The sequence below is a fragment of the Mustelus asterias genome, chromosome 18, assembly GCF_964213995.1.
Source record: "Mustelus asterias chromosome 18, sMusAst1.hap1.1, whole genome shotgun sequence".
NCBI lineage: Eukaryota > Metazoa > Chordata > Chondrichthyes > Carcharhiniformes > Triakidae > Mustelus > Mustelus asterias.
In genome coordinates, this window is record NC_135818.1 from 32,728,297 (window position 1) to 32,741,301 (window position 13,005).

At 46.1% G+C, this 13,005-nt stretch overlaps 1 protein-coding gene across 1 annotated transcript in view; it reads left to right on the forward strand.

The window, feature by feature from the left end:
- Positions 1–13,005, forward strand: part of coch (coagulation factor C homolog, cochlin (Limulus polyphemus)) — a 123,834-nt gene that overhangs the window by 72,311 nt on the left and 38,518 nt on the right. The window contains exons 4-5 of the mRNA XM_078233175.1: positions 5,104–5,237; positions 6,913–6,975. Coding sequence (XP_078089301.1) covers positions 5,104–5,237; positions 6,913–6,975 — 197 coding nt within the window. The remainder of the gene's footprint in view (positions 1–5,103; positions 5,238–6,912; positions 6,976–13,005) is intronic.

Here is a 13,005-nt window from a genome sequence, read left to right on the forward strand (position 1 = left end):
GTGAAGCATTGAACCAATATTTCTCTTCGGTGTTCACGCAAGGGGACATGAATATAGCTGAGGAGGACACTGGGTTGCAAGGGAGTAGAATAGACAGTATTACAGTTGATAAGGAGGATGTGCAGGATATTCTGGAGGGTCTGAAAATAGATAAATCCCCTGGTCCGGATGGGATTTATCCAAGGATTCTCTGGGAGGCAAGAGAAGTGATTGCAGAGCCTCTGGCTCTGATCTTCAGGTCGTCGTTGGCCTCTGGTATAGTACCAGAAGATTGGAGGTTAGCGAATGTTGTCCCATTGTTTAAGAAGGGGAACAGAGACTTCCCCGGGAATTATAGACCGGTGAGTCTCACTTCTGTTGTCGGCAAGATGTTGGAAAAAATTATAAGGGATAGGATTTATAGTTATTTGGAGAGTAATGAATTGATAGGTGATAGTCAGCATGGTTTTGTGGCAGGTAGGTCGTGCCTTACTAACCTTATTGAGTTTTTTGAGAAAGTGACCAAGGAGGTGGATGGGGGCAAGGCAGTGGACGTGGTATATATGGATTTTAGTAAGGCGTTTGATAAGGTTCACCATGGTAGGCTTCTGCAGAAAATGCAGATGTATGGGATTGGGGGTGATCTAGGAAATTGGATCAGGAATTGGCTAGCGGATAGGAAACAGAGGGTGGTGGTTGATAGTAAATATTCATCATGGAGTGCGGTTACAAGTGGTGTACCTCAGGGATCTGTTTTGGGGCCACTGCTGTTTGTAATATTTATTAATGATCTGGATGAGGGTATAGTTGGGTGGATTAGCAAATTTGCTGATGACACCAAAGTCGGTGGTGTGGTAGACAGTGAGGAAGGGTGTCGTAGTTTGCAGGAAGACTTAGACAGGTTGCAAAGTTGGGCCGAGAGGTGGCGGATGGAGTTTAATGCGGAGAAGTGTGAGGTAATTCACTTTGGTAGGAATAACAGATGTGTTGAGTATAGGGCTAACGGGAGGACTTTGAATAGTGTGGAGGAGCAGAGGGATCTAGGTGTATGTGTGCATAGATCCCTGAAAGTTGGGAATCAAGTAGATAAGGTTGTTAAGAAGGCATATGGTGTCTTGGCGTTTATTGGTAGGGGGATTGAATTTAGGAGTCGTAGCGTTATGTTGCAACTGTACACAACTCTGGTGCGGCCGCACTTGGAGTACTGTGTGCAGTTCTGGTCCCCACATTACAGGAAGGATGTGGAGGCTTTGGAGAGGGTGCAGAGGAGGTTTACCAGGATGTTGCCTGGTATGGAGGGGAGATCCTATGAGGAGAGGCTGAGGGATTTGGGATTGTTTTCGCTGGAAAGGCGGCGGCTAAGAGGGGATCTTATTGAAACATATAAGATGATTAGAGGTTTAGATAGGGTGGATAGTGATAGCCTTTTTCCTCTGATGGAGAAATCCAGCACGAGGGGGCATGGCTTTAAATTGAGGGGGGGTAGTTATAGAACCGATGTCAGGGGTAGGTTCTTTACCCAGAGGGTGGTGAGGGATTGGAATGCCCTGCCAGCATCAGTAGTAAATGCGCCTAGTTTGGGGGCGTTTAAGAGATCCGTAGATAGGTTCATGGACGAAAAGAAATTGGTTTAGGTTGGAGGGTCACAGTTTTTTTTTAACTGGTCGGTGCAACATCGTGGGCCGAAGGGCCTGTTCTGCGCTGTAATGTTCTATGTTCTATGTTCTATTTGTTCTTTAGTCATAGAGTTATACAGTACAGAAAAGGCCCTTCAGCCCATCGAGTCTGCACCAACAATTGCTACCACTGAAGGTGCGCTAATACCATTTCCCTGCACTTGTCCCATATCCCTGAATACTATAATATTTCAAGAGCACATACAAATATTTTTTAAAGTTTATAAGGTTTCCGGTCTCGACTATCTTCCCAGGCAGTGCATTCCAGATTCACACAACGCTCTGAGTGAAAATGTTTTTTCTCAAATCCCTTCTGAATCCCCTGCTTCTTACCCTTGATGATTGACCCTACAACCAAGGAGAGCAGCTGCTCCCTACTCACCCTGTCCATACCCCCATGCACCTCAAACATGTATACACAATCCTATTCTAGTCTCTCCTTATAACTCTAACTCCGTCCCAGGCAACATCCTGGTGAACCTCCTCTGTACCCTCTCTAGTGCTATCATATTTCTCCTATAGTGAGGTGACCAGAACTACACACAGTACTCCAGCTGCGGCCTAAACAATGGTCCGTACAACTCTAACTCAACCACCTTGCCCTTATACTCTATACCACAACTGATGAAAACAAGTGTCCCATATGCCTTCTTAACTATCCAATTCACATGCTCTGCCACCTTCAGGGATTTGTGAATAATTACCCAAGATCCCTCTGTTCCTCTGAATTTCCCAGTGTCCTGCCATTCATTAAATACTCCCTTGTCTGTTTCTTCTTCCAAAGTGCATCACCTCACACTTATCAAGGCTAAATACCATCTGCCACTGCTCTGCCCATCTGATCAACCCATCTATATCCTCTTATAACCTACAACCATCTTCTTCACTATTAACCACCCTATCAATCTTGGTATCGTCTACAAAATTGCTTAACATTCCCCCCACATTTTCATCGATATCATTTATGTATATAACAAACAATGAGGATCCCAGTACTGATCCTTGTGGTACACTGCCGGATACTGGCCTCCAGTCACTCGAACAGCCTTCTACCACTACCCTTTGTGAACAGTTTCTGATCCATCTCGCCAAGTTTCCCCGAATTCCATGTGCTTCACCTTTCTCAATCAGTCTCCTAAGTGAGATCTTGTCAAAAGCTTTGCTAAAATCCCATAAGCCTTTTTAACTATCCGATTCACATGCCCTGCCGGCTTCAGGGATCTGTGAATAATTACCCCAAGATCCCTCTGTTCCTCTGAACTTCCCAGTGTCCTGCCTTTCATTAAATACTCCCTTGTCTTGTTTCTTCTTCCAAAGTGCATCAACTGTGCATCACCAAACTACATCAATTGAACTTCCCTCTTACTCCTTGGTGTTAAAGCTATTGCAGGAGTCTGCTGTGGCTCAGCTGGGATCAGTCTTAGAACATAAAACATAGAACAGTACAGCACAGGAACAGGTGCAGTACGGACTGTAATCGTCCCGCACATTTTTTGGGAGAGTGGCGAGTTGCACATCACTTTGGGAGGGGCAGGGCCTAAACACACCAGTGAGCCCGGCTGCAAAGTGATCAGGTGTCATTTTGAAAAGGTGCCTCACCTCTCAATGCACTGGGAGACCCCCTCCCTCCGCTCATGGGCATTGGCATCCTTCCTTCCCCCCCCCCACCTTCCCCCCCCGACCTTCCCCCCCCCCCCCCACCTCACCCCCCCCCCCCCCCCCCCCCCCCCCCACCGCCGGTATGTTTCCCCATCCTCTCCCGACATGGATCGCCGACATTGGAGCGTTGGGTCCCTCCCAGTAGGTCCCCCTTCATGATCCCTGACATGCTTCCCCTTCATGCTCCAACACTTCATGAAACCCCCTGTACAATCTTCCATACATTACCCCCCATACAACCCCCCCCCCCATACTGCTCTGCATATTCCCCCTGCATGCCCCCCACTCAGACCACACCCCCACAGCACTACCCCTGGCACACTGGCTGTGCCCAACTGGCACTGCCTGTGTGCCAGGTGGGTAGTGATGTGCACTGCCCAACCATATCCCAGACCACCCAAAACCCCAGCATGTTCACCACACCTGGGCTCTGCTAGTGGAGACCAGTTGTGATTGTCACCAGGCTTCTGCCGTGCCTGAAGGTCAAAAGATCCTGGGAGCTGGGAGAATTGGGGCATCAAACGGGCTATGCATTTTAAAATACTACTTTAAATATGCTAATTGATCTCGTGCACTTAGTGGGCGTGATTCAGTTTGCACCAGTACAAAGGGACCAGGATGATTACAAACCATTTGGCGTGAAACCCGTTTTTAGACCTGCGCGCTATTTTCCAGAATCGGTGTGATCTGTGCCAGGCGCAGCGAGGTCGGAAAATTGCTCCCATATCTTTCAGTTTTCATTACATTGTGATGAAATCAAAGAAAATTGTGTATTTATAGAATTATCTTTGGCATGCTTCACAGCCAACTTTTTGATCACTATTGTAAAAGAGGAAAACATGACAGCGAATCTACATTTTAGAAAGAACGGGGGTGATTCTCCCAAAACAGTTCCAAGGGCTGAATTCACTGGAAAAATGGTGTAAATCATGACTGTTTTTTCACTGAGAGTTCAGACTCGAATCTCCCACATTCTGTGAAATGCAGAGGTCACGGTTGTGAATATCATTAAAAGCTCGGGGGCGGGGCCTATTCACACTGAAGGCTGACAGTTCCGGGTCTCTGTCAGCCTGCAGTTTGCTGGCCAGCTCGATCACTGGCCTCCCTCCAACCCCAATCGATCCTGTCTGCAGAGTGGCAGCGGGACCCCCAATCCCCACCGATCGCCCCCATGCCCAGCCCTCTTGGCACTGCCCCCAGGCCCCATCCTCTTGGCACTGCCCCATGCCCGGTTGGCAGTGCTAAGGCACCCCTGGGCATGGGCACTTTGCCCCTTGGGCAGTGCCAGGGCCCAGGCTGGCACTACCAGGGTGCCCATGCCCACAAGGAACCACCCCTCACCCCGTGACTGCCTGGGAGCCCCAGATTGCCCCCCGCTTCACTCCAGCAGGGTCTCCCACTAGTTCCCAAAAGTAGGGAACTACTCTAAACCACGCCGGAGTGAAATTGTACTGGCGGGGTGGGAGATGTTATTGGGCCCGGCGAATTCAGTCCCGGGCCCAATAATCACATTTAAATAATATTAAAATAAGATTAAACGTACTTACCTGTTGTTCCTACCGGTTTCCTGCCTGGTCCCAACCTCACCGGATTTCCGTCGCTGGGAGATGCGCACGCATCAGGAACACATGCGCAAATCCCATGAATCGGCACACGCACGAATCCCCCAGCCTGACCTGCCAAAAAATTAGCAGGTCAGAATGGGAGAGTCGCCCCCAACATTTACCCAATTGAAGCACTGAAGATTTTTCTCCACTGATGTGTTGTTTTTTCTTGTGGTTTATTCCAGTGGTGTGATTGACACTTTGGGAGGAGTAGTTCGTCTTCAGAAACTACCAGGACAGGAAAATTATCGGGCTTCCTCTGCAAATGGGATAAGATCCTTACCACTTCCTCGATGGATGAGCTCGTTTTCAGTCTCCAGTAAGCATTATTTCATTCTCCTTAAGAATTTCAAAGAATGAATGAGTAAATGGGGGTGAAACTTCCAAAACAAAACAAATTATAATAATTGAAGAGTGAATGCTTACTTTCTCCATAATTAACCATTTTCTCATGAAATTGCACCTTTGTGTTGTGAATTTTATGGAAAGTATCAGTAATCATTATTGGTAGAGAAAACACAGCTATATCTTTAGTAAGAAGTTTTAAACAGGGGCTATGTAGTCTGGCAAAATTTAAACTTCAGAGGTACACTTTCATGAGTTGAGCAATGTGTTATCACTGGAAAAAGACATCTGATGCTCGTCAATACCCATCTGTAGGTTTGATTATAGTATTGTGGAAAATATTTGCCATATGTCAGCATTTATAAAGGCTGCTTTAGAAACCTGTTCCAATTAATTTACAGACTAACGATAACCAGTCTGGAGCATATTAATCACCAAGTCAGGCTTGCTAGCCTGAATACTATTTGAAACGATTCTCTTTTGGGTTTTGCTTTTATAAACACAACAAGCGATTTTCTGTGACATTTCTCATGGAAAACATTTGAAAGAAACTGGAATTGAGTAAACATCAGCTAACTGACCTTGACTTATAAGCTAGGTTTTAGTCCTGTCCAAGAAGCAAGATTTTAAATGTTAAATATTGCAATGTTAATGCAGGTTTAGGTAGTCTGTTTAATCATGTGTTCAGTTGAAACTTTTAAATGGTTTAAGTTGTTCCAACTTACTTAATATTTGAGTACATGATTGGTACCTTGCTAACCACATAAAAACATGTTGTTAACTTTATTTGAATCCAGCATATTACATATTCATATGTGGTTTACAGAAAAATCAAAAGGCTTGAAATAGCCCATTAACCGCGCTTGCAGTCAGACAAAAAAAGGATAGATTTATACACAAGACAAACATATTCCACATGCATAGCAAAGTGTTCCTCATAGTTGTGTAGAAACTGAGACACCATGTGCACCCATCTTTGAAGGTGTTAGGACATATTGAGAAAGTGGCTAGCAAAGCATATGGGATGTTGGGTTTTATAAATAGAGGTTTTGATCACAAAAAACAGAGCCTTTATAAGCTTTGGTTATGCTCCATCTGGACTGTTGCATCCAGTTCTGGTCACCACAGCTTAGGAAATATATGAGGCCTTTGAGATGGTGCAGAACGTTTTAGCAGAATGGTTCCAGCGATGGAGAGTTTTAGTTGCAAGGCTGGGTTGAAAAAGCTAGGACTGTTCAAAGGAGATTGAGAGATTCGATGGAAGTGTGCAAGATTATGACAGGTTTGGATAAAATCTGTTCCCATTGCGTGATTGTACAAGTACTAGGGGACACAGATTTCAGATTCTGGGGAAGAGATGCCTGGGGATTGTGAAGAACATGTTTATGCAGCTTGTGGTAGTGACTTGGAATTTGCTGCCCAAGAGGGTGGTGGAATGGAAAACAATCAATGATTTCAAGTGGAAATTAGATGGGCACTTGAGGGAATTAACCTGCAGGGCTATGGCAATCAAGTGGGATATGGGAACTGACTGGGTTTCTCCAAGGAGAGCTGGAATGGACTCAATGTGCTGAATGGCCCTCTTCGGTGTTGTAAATGACTCTGTGATTCTAATTGGCCTGAAATCCTAACTTTACTTTTTTCTGCAGAAGTTGAAAGGAAAGCACTTGAAGTATCTGGACAGCCAAAAGCAACAGTAATTCCAACTCCTGGTCTGTATTGTTCAACTGGAAATCCCAGCATACTGTATGTTGTCTGATCAAACTGGAATCTTGTAATAATTCTTTACTGTTTTACTGATGTCAACATTTCCATAATGTGGAGATGCCAGCGTTGGACTGGGGAAAGCACAGTAAGAAGTCTCACAACACCAGGTTAAAGTCCAACAGGTCCAAAAATGTGCGGGTTAGGTTGATTGGCCGTGCTAAAAATTGCCCATAGTGTCCTGAAATGCGTAGGTTAGAGGGATTAGTGGGTAAATATGTAGCGGTATGGGGGTAGGGCCTAGGTGGGATTGTGGTCGGTGCAGACTCGATGGGCCAAATGGCCTCTTTCTGTACTGTAGGGTTTCTATGTTTCTATTTGGCAGCACTAGCTTTCAGAGCCCCAAGCCCCTTCTTCAGGTGAGTGAGGATTTGTGTTCACAAACAGGGCATATAAAGACACAAACTCAATTTACAAGATAATGGGTGGAATGCGAGTGTTTACAGGCAATCAAGTCTTAAAGGTACAGACAATGTGATTGGAGAGAGGGTTAAGCACAGGTTAAAGAGATGTTTATTGTCTCCAGCCAGGACAGTTAGTGAGATTTTGCAAACCCAGGCAAGTCGTGGGGGTTACAGATAGTGTGACATGAGCCCAAGATCCCAGTTGAGGCCGTCCTCATGTGTGTGGAACTTGGCTATCAGTCTCTGCTCAGTGATTCAGCCTCTGATCTTCAGGTAAGCGTTCTCCAAGGCGGCCTTCACGACACACAACTGCGCAGAATTGCTGAGCAGAGACTGATAGCCAAGTTCCACACACATGAGGACGGCCTCAACCGGGATCTTGGGTTCATGTCACACTATCTGTAACCCCCACGACTTGCCTGGGCTTGCAAAATCTCACTAACTGTCCTGGCTGGAGACAATACATATCTCTTTAACCTGTGCTTAACCCTCTCTCCACTCACATTGTCTGTACCTTTAAGACTTGATTGCCTGTAAACATTCGCATTCCACCCGTTATCTTGTAAATTGAGTTTGTGTCTTTATATGTCCTGTTTGTGAACACGAGTCCTCACTCACCTGAAGAAGGGGCTTGGGGCTCCGAAAGCTAGTGCTGCCAAATAAACCTGTTGGCCTTTAACCTGGTGTTGTGAGACTTCTTACTAACATTTCCATAAGCAGATGGAATGTTCTATGAACTGAATATTGCATCTTTATGTTCTGTAATATTTGGCTTAACCTCCTCCAGGTCAATCTCAAAATTGCAAAAACTCCAAAACAGAATTGGTTCACCTTATAAGGGAAAACAACATGTTTATTTACAGGTAAAGGCTAGCAGCCTGTGGCCACACATGCCCCAAAACCAGAAATTCTCTCTTGAGCTCAACAGACTTCCAAATGGTCCGCCAAATTTTGTCTCACCCGCTGCGATTCCCATGGTGGGCGAGATGGCAGAATTTCGGCCACAGAGTCATACAGCGCAGAAAAGGCCCTTTGCATCTGCACCAACTGTAACTACCATTAAAATCACGCTAATCACATGGAATCCAGGGAGAGCTGGCAAATTGGATATACAATTGGCTTGATGGTACGAAGCAGAGGATAATGGTGGAGGATGCTTGTCGGACTGGATGGAGGCCTGTGACTGGTGGTGTGTCTCAGGGGTCAGTGCTGGGGCCATTACTGTTTGTTATCTATATCCACGATTTGGATGAGAATGTACAAGGTATGATCAGTAAGTTTGCAGATGACACTAAAATAGTGGTGTTGTAGACAGAGGAAGGTTATCAAAAATTGCAATAGGATCTTGATCAGCTGGGGAAATGAGCTGAGAAATGCAAATGGAGTTCAATACAGATAAGTGTGAGGTGTTGCATTTTGGAAAGTCAAAGCGAAGTAGGACTTTCACGGTGAATGATAGGACCTTAGGGAGTATCATGGAACAGAGGGACCTTGGAGTTCAGGTGCACGGTTCTCTAAAGGTAGAGTCACAGGTAGATAGGGCAGTGAAGAAGGCTGGTCTTCATCAGTCAGGGCTTTGAGTACAGAAGTTGGGAAGCGATGAGGCTGCACCTGGAGTATTGTGTTCAGTTTTGGTTGCCTTGCTATAGGAAAGATATTATTAAACTGGAGAGAGTGCAGAAGAGAATTACAAGGATGTTGCCAGGACTTAAGGGACTGAGTTATAACAAGAGATTGGACAGGCTGGGACTTTATTCTTTGGAGCATAGGAGACTGAGGGGTGATCTTATAGAGGTGTAGAAAATCATGAGAGGCATAGAAACATAGAAAAACTACAGCACAAACAGGCCCTTCGGCCCACAAGTTGTGCCGAACACATCCCTACCTTCTAGACCTACCTATAACCCTCCATCCTATTACGCTCCATGTACTCATCCAGGAGTCTCTTAAAAGACCCTATTGAGTTCGCTTCCACCACCACTGATGGCAGCCGATTCCACTCGCCCACCACCCTCTGTGTGAAAAACTTCCCCCTAACATCTCCCCTGTACCTACCCCCCAGCACCCTAAACCTGTGTCCTCTCATAGCAGACATTTCCACCCTGGGAAAAAACCTCTGAGAGTCCACCCGATCTATGCCTCTCAACATCTTATACACCTCTATTAGGTCTCCTCTCATCCTTCATCTCTCCAAGGAGAAAAGACCGAGCTCCCTCACCCTATCCTCATAAGGCATGCCACTCAATCCAGGCAACATCCTTGTAAATCTCCTCTGCACCCTTTCAATCTTTTCCACATCCTTCCTATAGTGAGGCGGCCAGAACTGAGCACAGTACTCCAAGTGGGGTCTGACGAGGGTCTTATATAGCTGCATCATTATCCCCGGACTCCTAAACTCAATCCCTCGATTGATAAAGGCCAGCACACCATACGCCTTCTTAACCACCTCCTCCACCTGCGGGGCCGATTTCAGAGTCCTATGGACCTGGACTCCAAGGTCCTTCTGATCCTCTACAGTACTAAGAGTCTTTCCCTTTATATTGTACTCCTTCATCCCATTTGACCTACCAAAATGGACCACAACGCATTTATCTGGGTTGAAGTCCATCTGCCACTTCTCCGCCCAGTCTTGCATCCTATCTATGTCCCTCTGTAACTTCTGACATCCCTCCAGACTATCCACAACCCCACCAGCCTTCGTGTCATCGGCAAACTTACCAACCCATCCCTCCGCTTCCTCATCCAGGTCATTTATGAAAATGACAAACAGCAAGGGTCCCAGAACAGATCCCTGGGGCACACCACTGGTGACCAACCTCCATTTAGAAAAAGACCCATCTATACCCACTCTCTGCCTCCTTTGGGCAAGCACAGTAAGAAGTCTCACAACACCAAGTTAAACACCTCCTTTGGGCAAGCCAGTTCTGGATCCACAGAGCAGCAGCCCCTTGGATCCCATGCCCTCTCACTTTTTCTAGAAGCCTTGCATGGGGGACCTTATCGAAAGCCTTGCTAAAATCCATGCCTTGCATGGATAAGGTGAATGCACTGTCTTTTTCTCAGGGTCGGGGAATCGAGAACTAGAGGGCATAGGTTTAAGTTAAGAGGGGAAAGAATTAATGGGACCTTGAGCAACAACTTTTTTACACAGAGAGTGGTACGTATGTGGAATGAGCTGCTCGAGGAAGTGTTTTTGAGGCAGGGACATTGACAATATTTAAAAGGCTTTTGGGCAAATAGATGGATAGTGAAGGTTTAGAGGGATATGGGCCAAAAGCAGGCAAATGGGGTTAGCTTAGATGATCATTTTGGTCAGTGTGGGCCAGTTTGGGCCGAAGGGCCCATCTCCGTGCCATAGATTCAATAGAACATAGAACATAGCTACAGCACAAACAGGCCCTTCGGCCCACAAGTTGCGCCGAACATGTCCCTACCTACTAGGCTTACCTATAACCCTCTATCTTACTAACCTCCATGAACTTATCCAAAAGTCTCTTAAAAGACCTTATCGAATCCGCCTCCACCACCACTACCGGCAGCCGATTCCACACACCCACCACCCTCTGAGTGAAAAACCTACCCCCCCCCCCCCCCCCCCCCCCTAACATCTCCTCTGTACCTACTCCTCAGCACCCTAAACCTGTGACCTCTTGTGGCAACCATTCCAGCCCTGGGTAAAAGCCTCTGAGAATCCACTCTATCAATACCTCTCAACATCTTATACACCTCTATCAGGTCACCTCTCATCCTTCGCCTCTCCAAGGAGAGAAGACCCAGCTCTCTCAACCTATCCTCATAAGGAATGCCATCTAATCCAGGCAACATCCTTGAAAATCTCCTTTGCACCCTTTCTATGGCTTCCACATCCTTTCTATAATGAAGCGACCAGAACTGGGCACAGTACTCCAGGTGGGGTCTGACCAAGGTCCTATACAGCTGCAGCATTATCTCCCAATTTCTAAACTCAATTCCTCTACTGATGAAGGCCAGTATTCCATACGCCTTCTTAATTACAGCCTCTACCTGCGACAATGCTTTGAGCATCCTATGAACCCGGACCCCAAGATCCTTCTGATCTTCCACACTGCCAAGCGTCTTACCCTTAATATTATATTCTTTCATCCTATTCGACCTGCCAAAATGAACCACCACACACTTAGAACATAGAACACAGAACATTACAGCGCAGTACAGGCCCTTTGGCCCTCTGTTGCGCCGACCAGTGAAACCCATCTAAAGCCCCTCTAATCTACACTATTCCAATATCATCCATATGTTTATCCAATAACCATTTGAATGCTCTTAATGTTGACGAGTCCACTACTGCTGCAGGCAGGGCATTCCACGCCCTTACTACTCTCTGAGTAAAGAACCTACCTCTAACATCTGTCCTATATCTCTCACCCCTCAATTTAAAGCTATGTCCCCTCATGTTAGCCATCACCATGCGAGGAAAAAGGCTCTCACTATCCACCCTATCTAATCCTCTGATCATCTTGTATGCCTCTATTAAGTCACCTCTTAACCTTCTTCTCTCTAATGAAAACAACCTCAAGTCCCTCAGCCTTTCCTCATACGATCTTCCCACCATACCAGGCAACATCCTGGCAAATCTCCTCTGCACCCTTTCCAATGCTTCCACATCTTTCCTATAATGCGGCAACCAGAACTGTACGCAATACTCCAAGTGCGGCCGCACCAGAGTTTTGTACAGTTGCAGCATGACTTCCTGGCTCCGAAACTCAATCTCTCTACCAATAAAAGCTAACACACCGTACGCCTTCTTAACAACCCTATCAACCTGGGTGTCAACTTTCAGGGATCTATGCACATGGACACCCAGATCCCTCTGTTCATCCACACTACCAAGTGTCTTACCATTAGCCCAGTACTCTGTATTCCTGTTACTCCTTCCAAAGTGAATCACCTCACACTTTTCCGCATTAAACTCCATTTGCCACCTCTCAGCCCAGCTCTGCAGCTTATCTATGTCCCTCTGTAACCTGCCACTTCCCTCCGCACTGTCTACAGCTCCACCGACTTTAGTGTCTTCCGCAAATTTACTAATCCATCCTTCTACGCCCTCATCCAGGTCATTAATAAAAATGACAAACAGCAGTGGCCCCAAAACAGATCCTTGCGGTACACCACTAGTAACTGGACTCCAGGATGAATATTTCCCATCAACCACCACCCTTTGTTTTCTTACAGCTAGCCAATTCCTGATCCAAACCACTAAACCACCCTCAATCCCATGTGTCCGTATTTTCTGCAAAGGCTTACCATGGGGAACCTTATCAAACGCTTTGCTGAAATCCATATACACCACATCAACCGCTTTACCCTCATCCACCTCTTTGGTCACCTTATCAAAGAACTCAATAAGGTTTGTGAGGCACGACCTACCCTTCACAAAACCGTGCTGACTATCCCTAGTCAAATTATTCCTTTCTAGGTGATTATAAATCCTATCTCTTATAATCCTTTCCAAAACTTTTCCCACAACAGAAGTAAGGCTCACCGGTCTATAATTACCAGGGTTGTCCCTACTCCCCTTCTTGAACAAGGGGACAA